We start from the raw sequence: 18749 nt of genomic DNA, 5'->3' as shown, positions 1-18749 counted from the left end.
ATACCCATTCACATGGGGGAGGGGTACAGGATCTGGGGGTCTCCTTGTTAAAGGGGGTTTACAGATTCCGATAAGCCCCCACCCGCAGACCTCGTAAAGCAATAGCCAGGAATTGTCGGGAAGAGGTCCATGTTGATGGCATGTGGCCTGCAATGGTTCAAAAGTGGGGGCACTCGCTCGCCCCCCCCATCCTGTCCTCCAGGCTGCATGCTCGGATAAGGGTCTGGTATGGATTTTGGGGGGGGGGACCCACAACCATTTTCTTTTTAAATTATTGGTGTGGAGTTCCCCTTAAAACCCATACCAGACCGAAGGGCCTGGTATGGTCTGAGGGGGGAACCCATGCCAATATTTTCCTTGATTTTGAATCTATATTGCCGGGAGTCGGCAATACATTACAACTGCAAGCAAGTTTAAATATATGTTTTTCTTTGTGGGGCAAGCTGCCTGGTATGGTTCAGGAGGAGGGGGGCATTCGCTTGTCCCCTCCGTTTGCCTGGTCTGCCAGGCTGTTTGCTCAGATAAGGTTCTGGTATGAATTTTGGGGGGGACCTCATGACGTTTTTTTTTTAAATTCTGTCATAGGGTTCCCCTTAACCACTTCAATGCACTGTATTATATACTCTGCACTGACTGCACTATTATATATATATGTATATATATATATGTATACACATACAAGACTGCCTGCACTATATCTATAGTCTATGCTGAATACATTGGCCCAGATTCACAGAGTGTGGGCGCACATTACGCCGCTGTAGAATAACCACTGTACGCTACGCCAACGCAACGCAGAGAGGCAAGCATGGAATTCAGCAAGCCAGTGCTCCCAACTCTGCGCCAGCGTGGCGTGGGTTTCTAAGGCGTAAGCCGGCGTAGGTGGAAGTGGGCGTGACCCATGCAAATGAGGCGTGACTCCATGCAAATGATGCGCCAGACACATACGTATCACGAACTGCGCATGCGCCGTGACGTGGATGCATCCCCCTGCGCCTGCTCACAACCACGTCGGAACAACTGCCTAAACTACGCCGGATCACTGCGTATGGCGTGAACGTAACCTACGCCCAGCCAGACACACGTCCAACGTAAAATACGCCGGCTTGTGTTCCCTGGTGCAGACCTTTGCATGTCTGCTGCTGGGTTGCACTTCCTTTATGGGGCATAACTTTACGTCGGACGTACAACTTACGCGCACCTCACGTAGCCTGCGCCGGGCGCAAGTACGTTCGTGAATCGCCGTATTTGCCTCATTTGCATATTTGAATAGCTAATCAATGGGATCGCCACCAAGCATCCAGCCTAAATGTGCGCCCATCCTACGCTGGCATAGGCAAGTTACGTTGGCGGGATGAAGCCTGTTTTTAGGCGTATCTTAGTTTATGGGTCTGGCGCACAGATACGACGGCGCACATTTGCACTTACGTCGGCGTAACTTGTTATACGTCGGCGTAAGTGCTTTGTGAATACTGGCCATTGTATATATAGTCTAAACTGAATACACTGTATATATACTACATGGTGTATATATATATATATTAATACATTGCCTGCACTGACTAATCTGTGTGTGTATATGTATGTGTATATAATATATAACCTCCCTAATATAGCTCAAATTCTTGCAATCTCCACGTTATCACACTACATACAGCCTCCGTGTAAGCAGCCTTATATAGTGTGGGGCGTGGACTTGCCTTTGGCCAATCATGGCTCTCCCAGCAGATCACGCTTTGATTGGCCAAAGCATGCAGGTCAGGTGCATGCTTTGGCCAATCAGCAGCCGTCAATACACTGTGATCTCGCAGTGCATTATGGGGTGCTCCACGGCACTCGAAATTTGCCACGAACGCCCGGTATGTTCGGTTCGTTTGCGGACAAACTTACACCCGATGTTCAAATTGAACTTACGTTCGATTTGAACATCAGGACCATCCCTACTGCTTACACTTGTCATTAGGAAGAATTACCTATTTATAGATAACTAAAAAAATCATTGGTGTCAGTGGGTATCTGAGAGGCAGAAATTACTCATTGCTTAAGGAACCAGTAGGAACTTATGGAGAGACCCTGGGGCCATAGAACCCTAGTTGAGAAACCTTGCTCTAGGTAGATGGGATGTCAGTTACCAGGAAGGTTACCAGGGAGCGCACTAGAAACAACCAGCAGATGAACCATTAGTATGTAAAAACAAGGATGGCAGCTACCTCAGTCATGATGACATCATATGTGACAATGTGGAGAATTCCACTGAAATCTCTGCTGAAGAATCTGCCAGTTAGCTGGTGTGACAGACTCACCCGGGACATCCCCGGACCCTCTTATGTCTAAAATCATCCTATGTCCACTAGGGGCATAGGATGACTGAGAAATTATATATTGGACTACCTAAAATGGAATTATTATGTAATTATTATCCACAATATATTCCAGGATATCTGTAAAGAACTATTTACTGTTTGTTGATTCTGAACTCAACGGGTTAATTGTAAGAGTGACTCATTCATAATGTTGGGACACATACTGTTAGATGCTAATGTCCTCACCTCCAGCCATCTGTCTGTTCTCTGTGCTAATTGACCCTGCTATTGTGTGAAGATGTCCTGTGTTTACACTTATGATAATGTGTATTGTATAGCAGGTGAGCAAGGAGACGTGAGGTCTTCCATGAAAAGGTCATATCTATGAGTCGCCTAGTCTGGGTAAATGATTAGTTAATTAGCTCATGTTAATTTATGTTCTGGTTACCTCCTCTGACTGTATATAAGGTTGTATTCTTGGTTCTATTAAAGACTCCGTTCAGCAGACAAACAAGTCTCATCTCGTTGTGTGCTTGTGAGCAGCTGGAATTTCTGTTATCTATATCCAGACTGATAGGAAGTGGTATATGAAGGAAGCACTCAAGCAGAGTGTACGACTTTCCGTGACAGCTAGTGCCACCATAGTGCTGGTGTTGCTAGATCCCAGCTTGCTTCATATGATACTGTAAGTATAGGCTTGATGCAAGTCAGAGACTTACCAATAGAAAAGGAAGGATAACAATAGAGTGTCCTGTAACATGATGGTGAAACTGTGATGGCCATAAAGCTATGACCATAACATCAGTGGCCCACACTGATCTAACAATGAGATCTTCACTTATCACAAAGTGAGATTTGATTATGTTCTGGTAACTATGACAATGTAAACATAATACCCTGTATTCAACATGACAGGGTCAACATAACAATATTGTGAAAAACATATTCTAAAACCCAAAAAGTTAGTGTAATAAAATATAAGTAGCGCTGTAAACAATGTAAGATGAAATATCCGTTTTCACAGGTATTCAAAAATAATGCTAATGTCCATAAACATCACCATGTGACAAAAGTGAATACAGTATGTGCACACATTTCAAAAAATATATAAATGTCTTTAAATATTAATTAAATATAAGTCCATATCCCGAGCTGTCCTCCCTCCGCAGGCAATGGGTGGGGGATATACCGGGGCTGGATGAGGAAGATTGGGGGGAGATTTGGGACTTCCCCTTCTCCCCTCTGGTCTCAGCAAGGGATAAATTAGTACATTACAAAATTGTGCATAGGGCTCACTACACACCCCACAGGTTGCACCAGATGTCGCGGGCACACTCTCCGGAGTGCTGGCATTGTTCCTGCCGACAGGGTGACTTTTTCCACATTTTTTGGGCCTGCCCGGCAATCGAACATTATTGGAAGGAAGTTCTCCAGGTGATCAATAGAGTCGCTGGGACGGGTGTTCCTTATGATCCTAAATACTGTCTGTTGGGGCTGGTGGAACAAATGTCAGTGATTAGAGCCAGGAAGATACTCATATCCCTGTTACTATATTATGCTCGTAAGGCCATTACGATGACCTGGAAACAATCGTCTCCCCCTTCTGTCAGATTCTGGAAAAGCCTAGTAAATGCTAGTTTGCCCTTGTATAGGGCCACCTACTCGGGCAGGGGATGCCCACAGAAATTTGAGAAGGTATGGAACTGTTGGCTAGACGACAACGCCACGGTAAATGATCCAGTAGCAAATGCCTAGATAGATAATGTGCCTGCAGTTTGTTAGCTCTTGACCCAACTATTTTCATGCTGCACTCTTCTGTCAATACCGATTTGAGCACAAATTATCCTGAAGTTACCCTCTCCCCACATTGGGGATATAGTATAAGTTACGTTAGGATGTTTAAGATGTGTGTTGTGCCCTGTTGCGGCATGTTGTCGCGACCGGGGTACTGCCCCTGCGTGGGCAACTGTTCGGCCCCTGCGTGGGCTAATTTTGTATGTCAATATAAATCTCAATAAAAAAGATTTTGCAAAAAAAAATAAAAATATAAGTCCATATAATACATCAAGTAGGTTTGTGAAAAAATAATGATAATAGCTTCCAATCTTCCACCACACCCGGTGTCAGTGAATCCTCTCCCTTCAGATGCAAAACTCACCAACTCAAATTGCCTTACACTCTCGTGGTCGGCGTGTAAACGTGTACAAAAAGACCTCACTGGTAGGTATAGCGGATAATCCCAGTTCCAACCAATTCACTGCCAGAAAGCTCTGCATGTAAATAAAAGAAGTGCTCAAAATAGCGTGATACCGTAAAATCAGTTTAATACCACACTTAAATCTTCAAATATAGCACTCACATAAATCTAAAAAAATAGAGCAATACACTGCACAGCAAACACTCGTTCAGAGATGAACCAAAAACTGAGTATATTGATCACAGCAGACCCAAGGTGTCAACTGATCGCTCACCACCTCCCCTCTGTTCCTTCCTGGATCTCTGCTTCCTTGATCGGCCTTGATACGTCACACGTTCACTTCAGATGGTTGCCGCACAGCCACGTCCTGACATGTTTCGTCATAAAAGACTTAGTCATGGGATTTTTGAAATTTGTGCACATATTCACTTTTGTCACATGGTGATGTTTATGGACATTAGCATTATTTTTAAATACCTGTGAAAACGGATATTTCATCTTACATTGTTTACAGCGCTACTTATATTTTATTACACACATGTTTTGGGTTTTAGAATATGTTTTTCACAGTTTGATTTCTTTCAAAGTAGCTGCTTCACTCTTTTTATTTTCTTTAAATGCTCACACAGTGCTTCTTAAAAATCGTTTATAGATGTTATTGGTTTTTATTGTTTTTAAATCCTCTTTAATTCCAAGTTTATAATGTGGAAACTTGCCTACAGTTCATCATTACAAACTTACTGTATATGAACCCGTGGTTGTATAAGCAATTAACAATCCTAAACCTGAAGACAAAAATATAAAACAAAAATCTGTTGATTCTACATTCAATCTAGATGTTTTTAATGCTGAACTCCAGGATAAGCAAATATTGTCTAAACACAAGAGCCATGTCTATTTTTACTTGAATCTTGGTGTATTTTGTGTGTTTCTTCCTGGTCTGTGCAGTAATCCAATGTAACACTAAGTTAGTCTCTGTGCTGGAGCTCCCTGTATTAAAGACTGGCCATTGCTGCTCTTGTTTCTTGTGCAGCGTGACTGGTCCTGTCTCCGCCTCCCTGTAGTTTTCTCTAGGAAGCCTGTAGTAGACATGTGCGTTCCCGTTCGTAACAAATGGATTTTCGTACGAATTTGTTAGTATTCGTACATTCGGATCAATTCGAACATCCTAAAAGCTGAAAGAACCAAAATACGAAAATTACGGAATTACGAATAAGCAAAATAACGAACAAGCGAAAATACGAACGTATGATTGGACAATCTTACTAAAATACGAAACACCGAAAAAGCAAAAGAACGAAAATGACATCTATAACAAACGATTTGCATTCCGTATTTTAAATCCTTTGTCTGTTCGTATTTTCATTCGTATGTTCGTATTTTCATTTGTGTGTTTTGTAAATCCGTTTCTTTGTCTGTTTGAAAATTTGTGTACTTATATGTATCGTTCTTTCGAATGGGCACTGGGCAGTGTAGTTAGTGAGCGATGTATCTTACTTAATATCTTAGCCAATCAGCTTATCCCTTTTGTGCTGAGTCACATTGTACAGTGTAAAGCCTCGTACACACGATCGGACTTCAAACAAACTTTTCCGTGGATTTTTGTCTATAGGGAGTTGGCCAGACTTTTGAAACCGAAAAAGTTTGTCCGATAGAGCGTACACACGGTCGGATTTTTTGGAAAATGCTCATTTTGAAGTTTGTTGGCAAAAAGTCCGACTGTGTGTACGGGGCTTAAGAGGAAGTATATCTTAATATGGATTAGCCGCGTGTTGCTATGTATTTACTAAAGTACCAAATAACCAATCCATTAAACGAAAATTATTATCTAACAAAATTACGAATTTTGAATCAACGAAAATAAATTAGACAGAATTACGAATCATTCAGTATAAACTAAAATAAAACTGTTACAAAAATACGAATGGGTCCGAATAGGAAAACTTGCGTCTTACAAAATACGAACGGGTCCGAATAGGAAAACTTGTGTCTTACGAAATACGAACGGGTCCGAATAGGAAAACCTGAGTCTTACGAAATTACGAATCTACTAAACTAAACGAAACAAAAAAATACAAAATGTTTTGTTGTGCACATGTCTAGCCTGTAGTGGGTGGGATCTGATGTAAAGCTCAGTAATGATGTCCCTGTTACTTTTACAAGGTAATATTTGAATTTGTAAAGGCATTTGATGCACACAATGTGGACCTATATCTTTTAAGCCTATTGAAGAATATATTTAAAAACATGTTTTTCTGTCCAGAGTTCAGCTTTAATTACTGTAAGTGCTTTTATTTAATGGGGAACTCCAGGCAAAAAGCAGATTGACTGTTTTGCTTGCCAAAGGATAAGTAATATACAGGGATATGGGAAATGGTATTCACTCAAGCACACATACTAACCCACACCCACACAGGTAGGACTGAATGGACTGATGTCTTTATTTAACCTTTCCAACGATGTAATGATGTAATTCTGTGCAGCCAGTCTTATGATTTGCACATCACTGTCATATTGCATACCAAAGGCAAGTGACACCCTTTATTTCCTTTTTCCTGTTTTAGATACCTGCTTGCTGGACAGTAAATCAACACTAGTTAGAAACAAATTCAGTGGTGATACGTAAGCTGCAGGAAATATTGTGTCACCTGCTTAGACACATACGGGTTTATTTAGTAAAGGCAAATAGGCTATTCGCTTTGCAAAAAAAAATTTCTTCAGCAGAATTTTTCCTTAGCCTAGTGACTGTGGTGAAAACTCATTTGCAAAAAAAATAAAATCTAACCACGTGCAAGGAAAAAAAAAGCTCCCTTGCAAAGTGAACTGCCTCTTTGCCTTTAATAAATCAACCCCGGTGTGTGCTATTGGTTTATAAATCAGAAGAGTTATATACTGAAATACAATTCATTTGGCACGTAAAGTTTTCTAGCAGTGTATTTAGTTGTTTAGCTGGGGTTCCACTTTAACAGTATAAATCCACCGTATAATTAACTTATTGCAGTCCGTCCCACCTAATGCAAAATGACCTCTATTACAGGTTTTGGGATATATCCTTCCATAAAGATTCCAATTTCTCTTGTACTTCTTGTATTGAAGAGACAGTGTCCTGTAAATTGGAAGAAGCAGGAGATAGTCTATAGTTCAACTCCTCCATTTCCATATTAATAGTCCAGGTAAAATGTTCAATCTGCATCTGAGTATTCCTGTTGAATTCCTCCACTTCTCTCTGCACCTGAGCTGCCACTTCTTCCACATAAGGGCCTACAGGCTCAGCTGCTTGAGTCTCAGGAAACCGTTCTCTTATTTTCTGGGGATAGGACACCAGGTGGTCCTTTAAGTCATCTAGATTTTTGTGGATTTTCTTATGTAGCTCTTTTGCATTTTGTGATAGTTTATTCGATAATTCTTGTACATGCAGGGTCAATTTTTCCTGAGAAGTCAGGGCATGGGGCGACAGGTTCCCATGAAGCTCCTCAGCTGCATAATGAATCTCTGCCAAAAGTTTCTCTCTCAGGGGATGCAAAGTTTGTCTCACTTTCATTGTGTGTAGAAAGATTTGGTCTTTAATGTTTTCTGCAACGTTCTGTGTCGCCCCTTTACTAAAGTCATCTTTGTACAGGCCAAGCTGCGTTTTGAGCTGTTGTGCTCCCTTCCTCACCTGATATTTGAGTTCCTCACTGTAAGGTGACAAGCGGTTTTGTAACTTTTCAAGATTCTTGCTTATCTTTTGGTGGGCTTCATCCATATAGGGATAGATTTTCCTTTGGACCTCCTGAAGCTCCCTGCGTATAAGTCTACGTAGTCCATCAGAATCCTCGTACACTTGCTTCTGGAAATTTGTCTGCAGAGGCCCAAATAACTTACCCACGTAGCTGACCCCATTATGAAGGCTGCTTTTAATCCCGCTGTATAAATAAATAATTAAATGATATATTAAGGTGTATGTAAAGCCAATTACTAAAATCTTATATAAGCTTTGATATGTTATAGTAAATTTAAAAGTAAAAAAAATATATATTATTAGATTTGCAAATATCAAATGATATGTAGCACCTCCTTAACCCTGGGTGGTTGAGGAGTATTTAAACTCCAAAGCCTCGTACACACGTACAGGTTTCCCGGCTGACTTTTTACCGCCGGGAAACCCGAGGGGATAACCGAGAACCTGCTCGGTAACTTTTCCCCATACAAAAAAAACCTGCCATGAGAGCTTTTGGTCGGGAATCCCGGCCGTGTGCAGGCACGGATTTCCCACAAGGCCACCAAGGCCAGGCCTCGGGGCGGCAGGGTGCCAAGGGGCGGCAGCAGCATGGAGTCACCCGGAACATACAGTTAATGGCGGTAAGTTGCTTTCTAGCAGGACTAAATGTAGTGTGGGGGAAATACTAAGAAATAATAATTAAATTAATAAAATAAAAAAGTAATTAAAAAGTAAAGAATAAGAAAAATAATATTAAAAATAATAAGAAAATTATACAATAATAAGAAAGAGTAAATGACAAGCTACAAATAAATAAAAATAAAAAAGTGATTAAAAAGTAAAAAAAAAAAAGAAACAAAAAATATTTGAACTAACCGTGCCACCCCTGCCATCCGGTTGCCATTCTCTGTTGATTTGGGGGGTGGGGGTAGTTTGGTTGGCGGGGAGGGGGTGCATTGCGGAACCTGGCCTTGGGGCGGCAGGGAGAGCAAATCCGGCCCTGGCCGTGTGTATGCTCCACACCCAAAACTGCCGGGTTAAAACCGCCGGGAATCCCAGCAGGAAAAAAGAGAGCTTTTTTTTTTTTTTTTCTGGCAGTTTTCCTGTCGGAAAAACTGCGATGGAGCACACACATGGCCGGTGTGCGGTGAGCACACTCATGGCATGGGAAAAGCAGTCGTGTGTACGAGGCTTTTGGCATAATTTTTGACTTATTGGGGTGATTTAAAGGGGTTGTAAAGGTTCGTGTTTGCTTTTTTTTTAAATATCAAACATGTTATACTTACCTCCTCTGTGCAAGGGTTTTGCACAGAGCGGCCTCCTCTTCTGGGGTCCCCAGCGGCTATACTGGCTCCTCCTCTGCATCGAGTGCCCCCTTGGAGACCCACTTTCCAAGGGGACACTCATGTAGGCGCGCTCCCGAATCCTGCTTCTTCGTCCATTAACACAGACAGCAGGACTCGGCTCCGCCCCAGGCTTCCTTGTCACTGGATTTGATTGACAGCAGTGGGAGCCAATGGCTGTGCTGCTATCAATCTATCTAATGAGGACCCGAGACAGCGGCTGGAGCTGATTGGTTTTGGTGCAGAGCTGCATCTGATTTTGCAGTCTTCAGTTTTAGTTAAAAAAACATTGTGTGGTAAAAGCTTGAAAGGATGTATTTAGCTCAGTAAACTCCAGGAGAGAGGTTTACAGGCAAACACGTAGCTCCAGACCTCTCTTTTAATTATAACCTAAGTTCACACTATGCCACACTATGTTTCCCAGCGGCTGCATTTGCATTGACTCAGACCGGGTGGCTGGACCCAGTGCTGGGACAAGGCCATTTGGTGCCCAGGGCGAAGATGGCAAACTGCACCCCCCCCCCCCCCCGTTTTAAGAAAGAATCAATGTCGTTTCAAAACAAGAATATACTTAAAACAATACAAATTTAATTATCACCCCACACACAGTATTTCGCCCTTTACATATAACCCCACACACAGTATTGCCCCTTTACATATCCCCCCAGTATTTCCCCCTTTACATTACCCCCCCACACAGTATTGCCCCTTTACACGACCCCGCCACACAGCACTGCCCCCATTCCCCTGCTTCCCATCCTTCACAGTTCCATATATTTTCCTCCCTTCACTCTCCGACCTTTCACAGAGCGGAGAGCAAGAGGCGGGACAATCCTAAACTGATGGCACAGCAGCACTGGGCGGGACACAGGAGCTGCCGTGTTGACTTTTCATATTAGCGAACTGGTGATTGGTTGCTAGGAACTGTAATGTAAAGGGGGGCTTTAATGTAAAGAGGACGGTTTTGATGTGAAGGGGGACAGTAATGTAAAGGGGGCTGTGATGAGAAGAGGGGACTTTTATTTATGGGGGGCTGTCGGTGTAAAGGGGAACTGTGATTTCAAGGGGGCCATGATGAAAAGTGGGATTGAGATGTGAAGGAGGGCTATGATGTAATAAGGGGACTGCAATATATAGGGGAATGGGGAGCTGTGATATGAAGGTCATCACACAAATGTGAGATCTAGACCTCTGCTACAACACAATTTTAATGACTGAACCTTTGTGACTTTTAATTCAATATCCCTGGTTCAAGAGTTTCATACTATCACTTACCTGTCCTCTCTGACTGAGTTTTCTTGGAGATTCCATCCAATCTTTCCATTCATAAAATGGCTAAAATAATCCCAGAATCTGCTGTTAGATTGATCCGATTGGCAGACTGTCCAAAGAAACAAGTGAGACTTAGAATCATGTTCTGTGCATAATTTACAACTAACCCAAACTACTAAGCCACCAACAACTAATATGAATATATTTATGCATATAGTGAAAAAAAGATGCAAAGAGCAAGACTTTTTTTTTCCAAAAAATTGCTAAATAAAAAAATGCCACATAATTTAACCAAAGCAGGCCATACAGTACATGATTCAGTTTCTTTCGTTCAACCAGCAGCTTAAATGAAAGAAAATGATTTGTTTCCCTCTTCCACAGCTCTGCTCTCTCTTAGGTAGATTCACGTAGGGGCGCCTAACTTTAGGACGGCCTAGCCTAGTCTTTTTAGGCTACACCGCCGTAAATTAGTTAGGCTATTAGTGATTCTCAAACCACTTACCTGCTAATTTTCGGCGGCGTAGCCTAAAACGAGCGGGCGTAAGCGCGCCTAATTCTAATGACTTGGAGATGGGCGTGTTGTATGGAAATGAGTCTTGACCTCATGTTTTTTGTTGTTTTTTGACACTGCGCATTGCGGCTAAGTAGGCCGTACGGGCCTATTGATTTCGGCGTGTACGTAAACGACGTAAATCCCGATTCGCGTACGACTTGCGCAAACGACGTAAAAAATTCGAACCTCGCGGCGGGAACGGCGGCCATACTTAACATTGTTATTCCACCTCATAGGTGGAATAACTTTAGGCGGCCTATCGCTTACGGAAACAACGTTAATCGACTGCGGCGGGCTCGCGTTAGTTCGGGAATCGTCGTAAATGCTCATTTACATAATCTACGCCGGCCGCAATGGAAGCGCCATTTAGCGGTAAGCCAAAACATTGCAATCTAAGATAGGACGGCGCAAGCCGTCCTATGTCAGATATGTTTAAGTGTATCTCTGTTAGAGAATACACTTAAACATAGGTCGGCTTAGATTCAGAGTTAGGTCGGCTTATCTGTAGATAAGCCGGTGATGTGAAATTTCCTCGGACCTGTGAAAAAATCGGACCCGCGTCACTTCCGGTGCTCGTACGTCCACGACGCATGCGCAGCGCATGCGCAGATGGGTTTTTTGAGTCTGAAAATATCCTTGACTGGGGTAGGCGGGCAGAGGCGGATTCAAGCTCAATTCAGAGACTCGGGTGGGCGGGGCGGAGGCGGTGCAAGAGTTTTAATGACATTATCGGCAGCACCGCCTCCAGCCCCGTCCCTTTACACACAGTAGCCTGCTTCTTCCCATACTATTTTGGTCCGTGAATTTCACAGACTCGGGTAGGCGGGACGGAGGCGGAGCAACAGTTTTAATGCGCAATATTAAAGTCTGTCAAGAAAATGTCTATTTAGGTGGAGAGCTTCTGAATACCTGACCAACAAACACATTTCCATTTTATTCCTCATTTCAATGGGACAGTTTAAAGTGCCAAAAAGTAAAGTTCCGCTCTTCAGTATTTTTTTAGGCTCCATGTACACGGGACCATCCTCCCAGCCGCAGGGATCAACCCCCCCCCCCCCCAACATCCTCCCAGCCGCAGGGATCAACCCCCCCCCCACCGCCATCCTCCCAGCTGTCTGAATCACCCCCCCCCCACCACCATCCTCCCAGCTGTACGAATCACCCCCCCCCCAACCGCCATCCTCCCAGCTTTACGAATCACCCCCCCCACCGCCATCCTCCCAGCTGTACGAATCACCCCCCCCCACCGCCATCCTCCCAGCTGTATGGATCACCCCCCCCACCGCCATCCTCCCGGCTGTATGGATCACCCCCCCCACCGCCATCCTCCCAGCTGTATGAATCACCCCCCCCCCACAGCCATCCTCCTAGCTGTACGAATCCCCCCCCCCCAACCGCCATCCTCCCAGCTTTACGAATCACCCCCCCCACCGCCATCCTCCCAGCTGTACGAATCACCCCCCCCCCACCGCCATCCTCCCAGCTGTATGGATCACCCCCCCCCACCGCCATCCTCCCAGCTGTATGAATCACCCCCCCCCCCCACCGCCATCCTCCCAGCTGTACGAATCACCCCCCCCACCGCCATCCTCCCAGCTGTATGAATCACCCCCCCCACCGCCATCCTCCCAGCTGTATGAATCACCCCCCCCCCCACCGCCATCCTCCCAGCTGTATGAATCACCCCCCCCACCGCCATCCTCCCAGCTGTATGAATCACCCCCCCCCCACCACCATCCTCCCAGCTGTATGAATCACCCCCCCCCCCCACCGCCATCCTCCCAGCTGCAGGGATCAACCCCCCCACCGCCATCCTCCCAGCTGTACGAATCACCCCCCCCTCACCGCCATCCTCCCAGCTGCAGGGATCAACCCCCCCCCCCACCGCCATCCTCCCAGCCGCAGGGATCACCCGCCCCCCCCCCAACATCCTCCCGGCTGTACGAATCACCCCCTCCCCCCACCGCCATCCTCCCAGCTGCAGGGATCAACCCCCCCCCCCCCCCAACATCCTCCCAGCTGCAGGGATCAACCCCCCCCCCCAACATCCTCCCAGCTGCAGGGATCAACCCCCCCCCCACCGCCATCCTCCCAGCTGCAGGGATCAACCCCCCCCCCACCCCCATCCTCCCAGCTGTAGGGATCACCCCCCCCACCGCCATCCTCCAAGCTGTAGGGATCACCCCCCCCCCCCATCCTCCCAGCTGTACGAATCACCCCCCCACCGCCATCCTCCCAGCTGCAGGGATCAACCCCCCCCCCCACCGCCATCCTCCCAGCTGCAGGGATCAACCCCCCCCCAACATCCTCCCAGCTGCAGGGATCAACCCCCCCCCCCAACATCCTCCCAGCCGCAGGGATCAACCCCCCCCCAACATCCTCCCAGCCGCAGGGATCAACCCCCCCACCGCCATCCTCCCAGCCGCAGGGATCAACCCCCCCCCCCAACATCCTCCCAGCTGCAGGGATCAACCCCCCCCCCACCGCCATCATCCCAGCTGCAGGGATCAACCCCCCCCCAACATCCTCCCAGCTGCAGGGATCACCCCCCCCCCCCACCGCCATCCTCCCAGCCGCAGGGATCACCCCACCCCCAACATCCTCCCGGCTGTACGAATCACCCCCTCCCCCCCCCCAACATCCTCCCAGCTGCAGGGATCAACCCCCCCCCCCAACATCCTCCCAGCTGCAGGGATCAACCCCCCCCCCCCACCGCCATCCTCCCAGCTGCAGGGATCAACCCCCACCCCCATCCTCCCAGCTGTACGAATCACCCCCCCCCCACCGCCATCCTCCAAGCTGTAGGGATCACCCCCCCCATCCGCCCAGCTGTACGAATCACCCCCCCACCGCCATCCTCCCAGCTGCAGGGATCAACCCCCCCCCCCACCGCCATCCTCCCAGCTGCAGGGATCAACCCCCCCCCAACATCCTCCCAGCTGCAGGGATCAACCCCCCCCCCAACATCCTCCTAGCCGCAGGGATCAACCCCCCCCAACATCCTCCCAGCCGCAGGGATCAACCCCCCCACCGCCATCCTCCCAGCCGCAGGGATCAACCCCCCCCCCCCAACATCCTCCCAGCTGCAGGGATCAACCCCCCCCCACCGCCATCATCCCAGCTGCAGGGATCAACCCCCCCCCCAACATCCTCCCAGCTGCAGGGATCAACCCCCCCCCCACCGCCATCCTCCCAGCCGCAGGGATCACCCCCCCCCCAACATCCTCCCGGCTGTACGAATCACCCCCTCCCCCCACCGCCATCCTCCCAGCTGCAGGGATCAACCCCCCCCCAACATCCTCCCAGCTGCAGGGATCAACCCCCCCCCCAACATCCTCCCAGCTGCAGGGATCAACCCCCCCCCCCACCGCCATCCTCCCAGCTGCAGGGATCAACCCCCACCCCCATCCTCCCAGCTGTACGAATCACCCCCCCCACCGCTATCCTCCCAGCTGCAGGGATCAACCCCCCCCCCCCACCGCCATCCTCCCAGCTGCAGGGATCAACCCCCCCCCCAACATCCTCCCAGCTGCAGGGATCAACCCCCCCCCCCAACATCCTCCCAGCCGCAGGGATCAACCCCCCCCCAACATCCTCCCAGCCGCAGGGATCAACCCCCCCCCCCAACATCCTCCCAGCCGCAGGGATCAACCCCCCCCCCAACATCCTCCCAGCTGCAGGGATCAACCCCCCCCACCGCCATCCTCCCAGCTGCAGGGATCAACCCCCCCCCAACATCCTCCCAGCTGCAGGGATCAACCCCCCCCCACCGCCATCCTCCCAGCCGCAGGGATCACCCCCCCCCCAACATCCTCCCGGCTGTACGTATCACCCCCTCCCCCCACCGCCATCCTCCCAGCTGCAGGGATCAACCCCCCCCCCAACATCCTCCCAGCTGCAGGGATCAACCCCCCCCCCCAACATCCTCCCAGCTGCAGGGATCAACCCCCCCCCCCAACATCCTCCCAGCTGCAGGGATCAACCCCCCCCCCCACCGCTATCCTCCCAGCTGCAGGGATCAACCCCCCCCCCCACCCCCATCCTCCCAGCTGTAGGGATCACCCCCCCCCCACCGCCATCCTCCAAGCTGTAGGGATCACCCCCCCCATCCTCCCAGCTGTACGAATCACCCCCCCCCCACCGCCATCCTCCCAGCTGTACGAATCACCATCCCCCCCACCGCCATCCTCCCAGCTGTACGAATCACCCCCCCCCCCCACCATCATCCTCGGACCTGTGAAAAAATCGGACCGCGTCACTTCCGGTGCTCGTACGTCAGGAGCACAGCTTATCGCTGGTCCAAGGCGCATGCGCAGATGCTTTTTTTTGGTCCGTGAATATCCTAGACTGGGGTAGGTCACTTGTGCCCGTCATACGCAGCCAGTGTGCCCACTATTTGCAGCCACTTGTGCCCCTCATACGCAGCAGTTGTGCCCTCCATATGCAGTCACTTGTACCCGTCATACGCGGCACTTCCTTCTTCTTCTTCTTCTGTAGCGGCGGCTGTGGCTCCTGTGTCCGCTTGGCTCCTCAGGCTTCCTCTGTCATGTCTCCTTTTCCGCCAAAGCGTTAGGCATCCAATAGGATCGCCTAAAGCTTTGGCCAATCGGGAGACAGGTTTTACTGACCTGCCTGCTGATTGGCAAGGAGGAACTTTGGTGTGAAAATAGCTTCTGGCTCTTATCACGTGCTTAATGATACACACCCCGCCTATTCCCGCCATAGTATTCCTGAAAGGGGCCACGCACATGAATAGGGAGGGCGGCAGAGGTGACGGGGGCGGTGCCCATGCGGGGACACCATTCTCTCCCCCAGAGGACAAGGACACCATTCTCTCCCCCAGAGGACAGGGACACCATTCTCTCCCCCAGAGGACGGGGACACCATTCTCTCCCCCAGAGGACGGGGACACCATTCTCTCCCCCGGAGGACGAGGACACCATTCTCTCCCCCGAGGACGAGTACACCCTTCTCTCCCCAGAGGTAGGGAACACCATTCTCTCCCCCGGAGGACTAGGACACCATTCTCTCCCCTGGAGGACAGGGACACCATTCTCTCCCCCAGAGGACGGGGACACCATCCTCTCCCCCGGAGGACGAGGACACCATTCTCTCCCCTGGAGGACAGGGACACCATTCTCTCCCCTGGAGGACAGGGACACCATTCTCTCCCCCAGAGGACGGGGACACCATTCTCTCCCCCTGGAGGACAGGGACACCATTCTCTCCCCCTGGAGGACGAGGACACCATTCTCTCCCCCGAGGACGAGTACACCCTTCTCTCCCCAGAGGTAGGGAACACCATTCTCTCCCCCGGAGGACGAGGACACCATTCTCTCCCCCGAGGACGAGTACACCCTTCTCTCACCAGAGGTAGGGAACACCATTCTCTCCCCCGGAGGACGAGGACACCATTCTCTCCCCTGGAGGACAGGGACACCATTCTCTCCCCCAGAGGACGGGGACACCATTCTCTCCCCCGGAGGACGAGGACACCATTCTCTCCCCTGGAGGACGGGGACACCATTCTCTCCCCCAGAGGATGGGGACACCATTCTCTCTCCCGGAGGACGAGTACACCATTCTCTCCCCCGGAGGACGGGGACACCATTCTCTCCCCCGGAGGACGAGGACACCATTCTCTCCCCCGAGGACGAGTACACCCTTCTCTCCCCAGAGGTAGGGAACACCATTCTCTCCCCCGGAGGACTAGGACACCATTCTCTCCCCTGGAGGACAGGGACACCATTCTCTCCCCCAGAGGACGGGGACACCATTCTCTCCCCCGGAGGACGAGGACACCATTCTCTCCCCTGGAGGACAGGGACACCATTCTCTCCCCCAGAGGACGGGGACACCATTCTCTCCCCCTGGAGGACGGGGACACCATTCTCTCCCCCTGGAGGACGAGGACACCATTCTCTCCCCCGAGGACGAGTACACCCTTCTCTCCCCAGAGGTAGGGAACACCATTCTCTCCCCCGGAGGACGAGGACACCATTCTCTCCCCCGAGGACGAGTACACCCTTCTCTCCCCAGAGGTAGGGAACACCATTCTCTACCCCGGAGGACGAGGACACCATTCTCTCCCCCAGAGGACGAGGACACCATTCTCTCCCCCGGAGGACAGGGACACCATTCTCTCCCCCAGAGGACGGGGACACCATTCTCTCTCCCGGAGGACGAGTACACCATTCTCTCCCCCAGAGGACGAGTACACCATTCTCTCCCCAGAGGTAGGGAACACCATTCTCTCCCCCGGAGGACTAGGACACCATTCTCTCCCCTGGAGGACAGGGACACCATTCTCTCCCCCGGAGGACAGGGACACCATTCTCTCTCCCGGAGGACGAGTACACCATTCTCTCCCCCGGAGGACGGGGACACCATTCTCTCCCCCGGAGGACGGGGACACCCTTCTCTCCCCCGGAGGACGGGGACACCCTTCTCTCCCCCGGAGGACGGGGACACCCTTCTCTCTCCCGGAGGACGAGTACACCATTCTCTCCCCCAGAGGACGAGTACACCATTCTCTCCCCAGAGGTAGGGAACACCATTCTCTCCCCCGGAGGACTAGGACACCATTCTCTCCCCTGGAGGACAGGGACACCATTCTCTCCCCCGGAGGACAGGGACACCATTCTCTCTCCCGGAGGACGAGTACACCATTCTCTCCCCCGGAGGACGGGGACACCATTCTCTCCCCCGGAGGACGGGGACACCCTTCTCTCCCCCGGAGGACGGGGACACCCTTCTCTCCCCCGGAGGACAGGGACACCCTTCTCTCCCCCGGAGGACGGGGACACCCTTCTCTCCCCCGGAGGACGGGGACACCCTTCTCTCCCCCGGAGGACGGGGACACCCTTCTCTCCCCCGGAGGACAGGGACACCAGGGCTGGACTGGGACAAAAATATTGCCCTGGACTTCATACACTTTGACAAGTCTCTCCCATGGCGGCCGGCCCCCATGCGCCTCTGTCCCCCTCTCTGCTCCTCTGGTTCTCCCCCTGCTTCTCTGTTCCCCCACATGCTTCTCTATTCCCCCCCCCCCATGCTCCTCTTACCCTCATGCTTCTCTGGTCCCCCCTGTGCTCCACTGATACCCCCCCCCCTGCTTCTCTGTTCCCACACATGCTTCTCTGTTCCCACACATGCTTCTCTGTTCCTCTCCTACTCCTCTATACCCCCCCCCATGATGCTCTGGTCCCCCATGTGCCTCTATCCCCTGTCCCTCATGATGCTCTGGTTCCCCACAGCGCTCACCTCCTCTCCCTGTCCAGCCCTGGTGTCCTCGTCCTCCGGGGGAGAGAATGGTGTCCTCGTCCTCCAGGGGAGAGAATGGTGTCCTCGTCCTCCAGGGGAGAGAATGGTGTCCCCTACA

General features: G+C 50.1%; 1 protein-coding gene across 1 annotated transcript in view; it reads right to left on the bottom strand.

The window, feature by feature from the left end:
- Positions 1-6781: 6781 nt before the first annotated feature.
- APOA5 (apolipoprotein A5) overlaps positions 6782-18749 on the bottom strand; it is a 32645-nt gene continuing 20677 nt past the window's right edge. The window contains exons 3-4 of the mRNA XM_040325365.1: positions 10819-10924; positions 6782-8405 (exon numbers count right to left, since the gene is read on the bottom strand). Coding sequence (XP_040181299.1) covers positions 7532-8405; positions 10819-10924 — 980 coding nt within the window. The 3' untranslated portion in view covers positions 6782-7531. The remainder of the gene's footprint in view (positions 8406-10818; positions 10925-18749) is intronic.

This window comes from Rana temporaria, chromosome 10 (assembly GCF_905171775.1).
Source record: "Rana temporaria chromosome 10, aRanTem1.1, whole genome shotgun sequence".
Lineage (NCBI taxonomy): Eukaryota > Metazoa > Chordata > Amphibia > Anura > Ranidae > Rana > Rana temporaria.
This window is presented reverse-complemented; position numbering and strand designations above follow the sequence as displayed.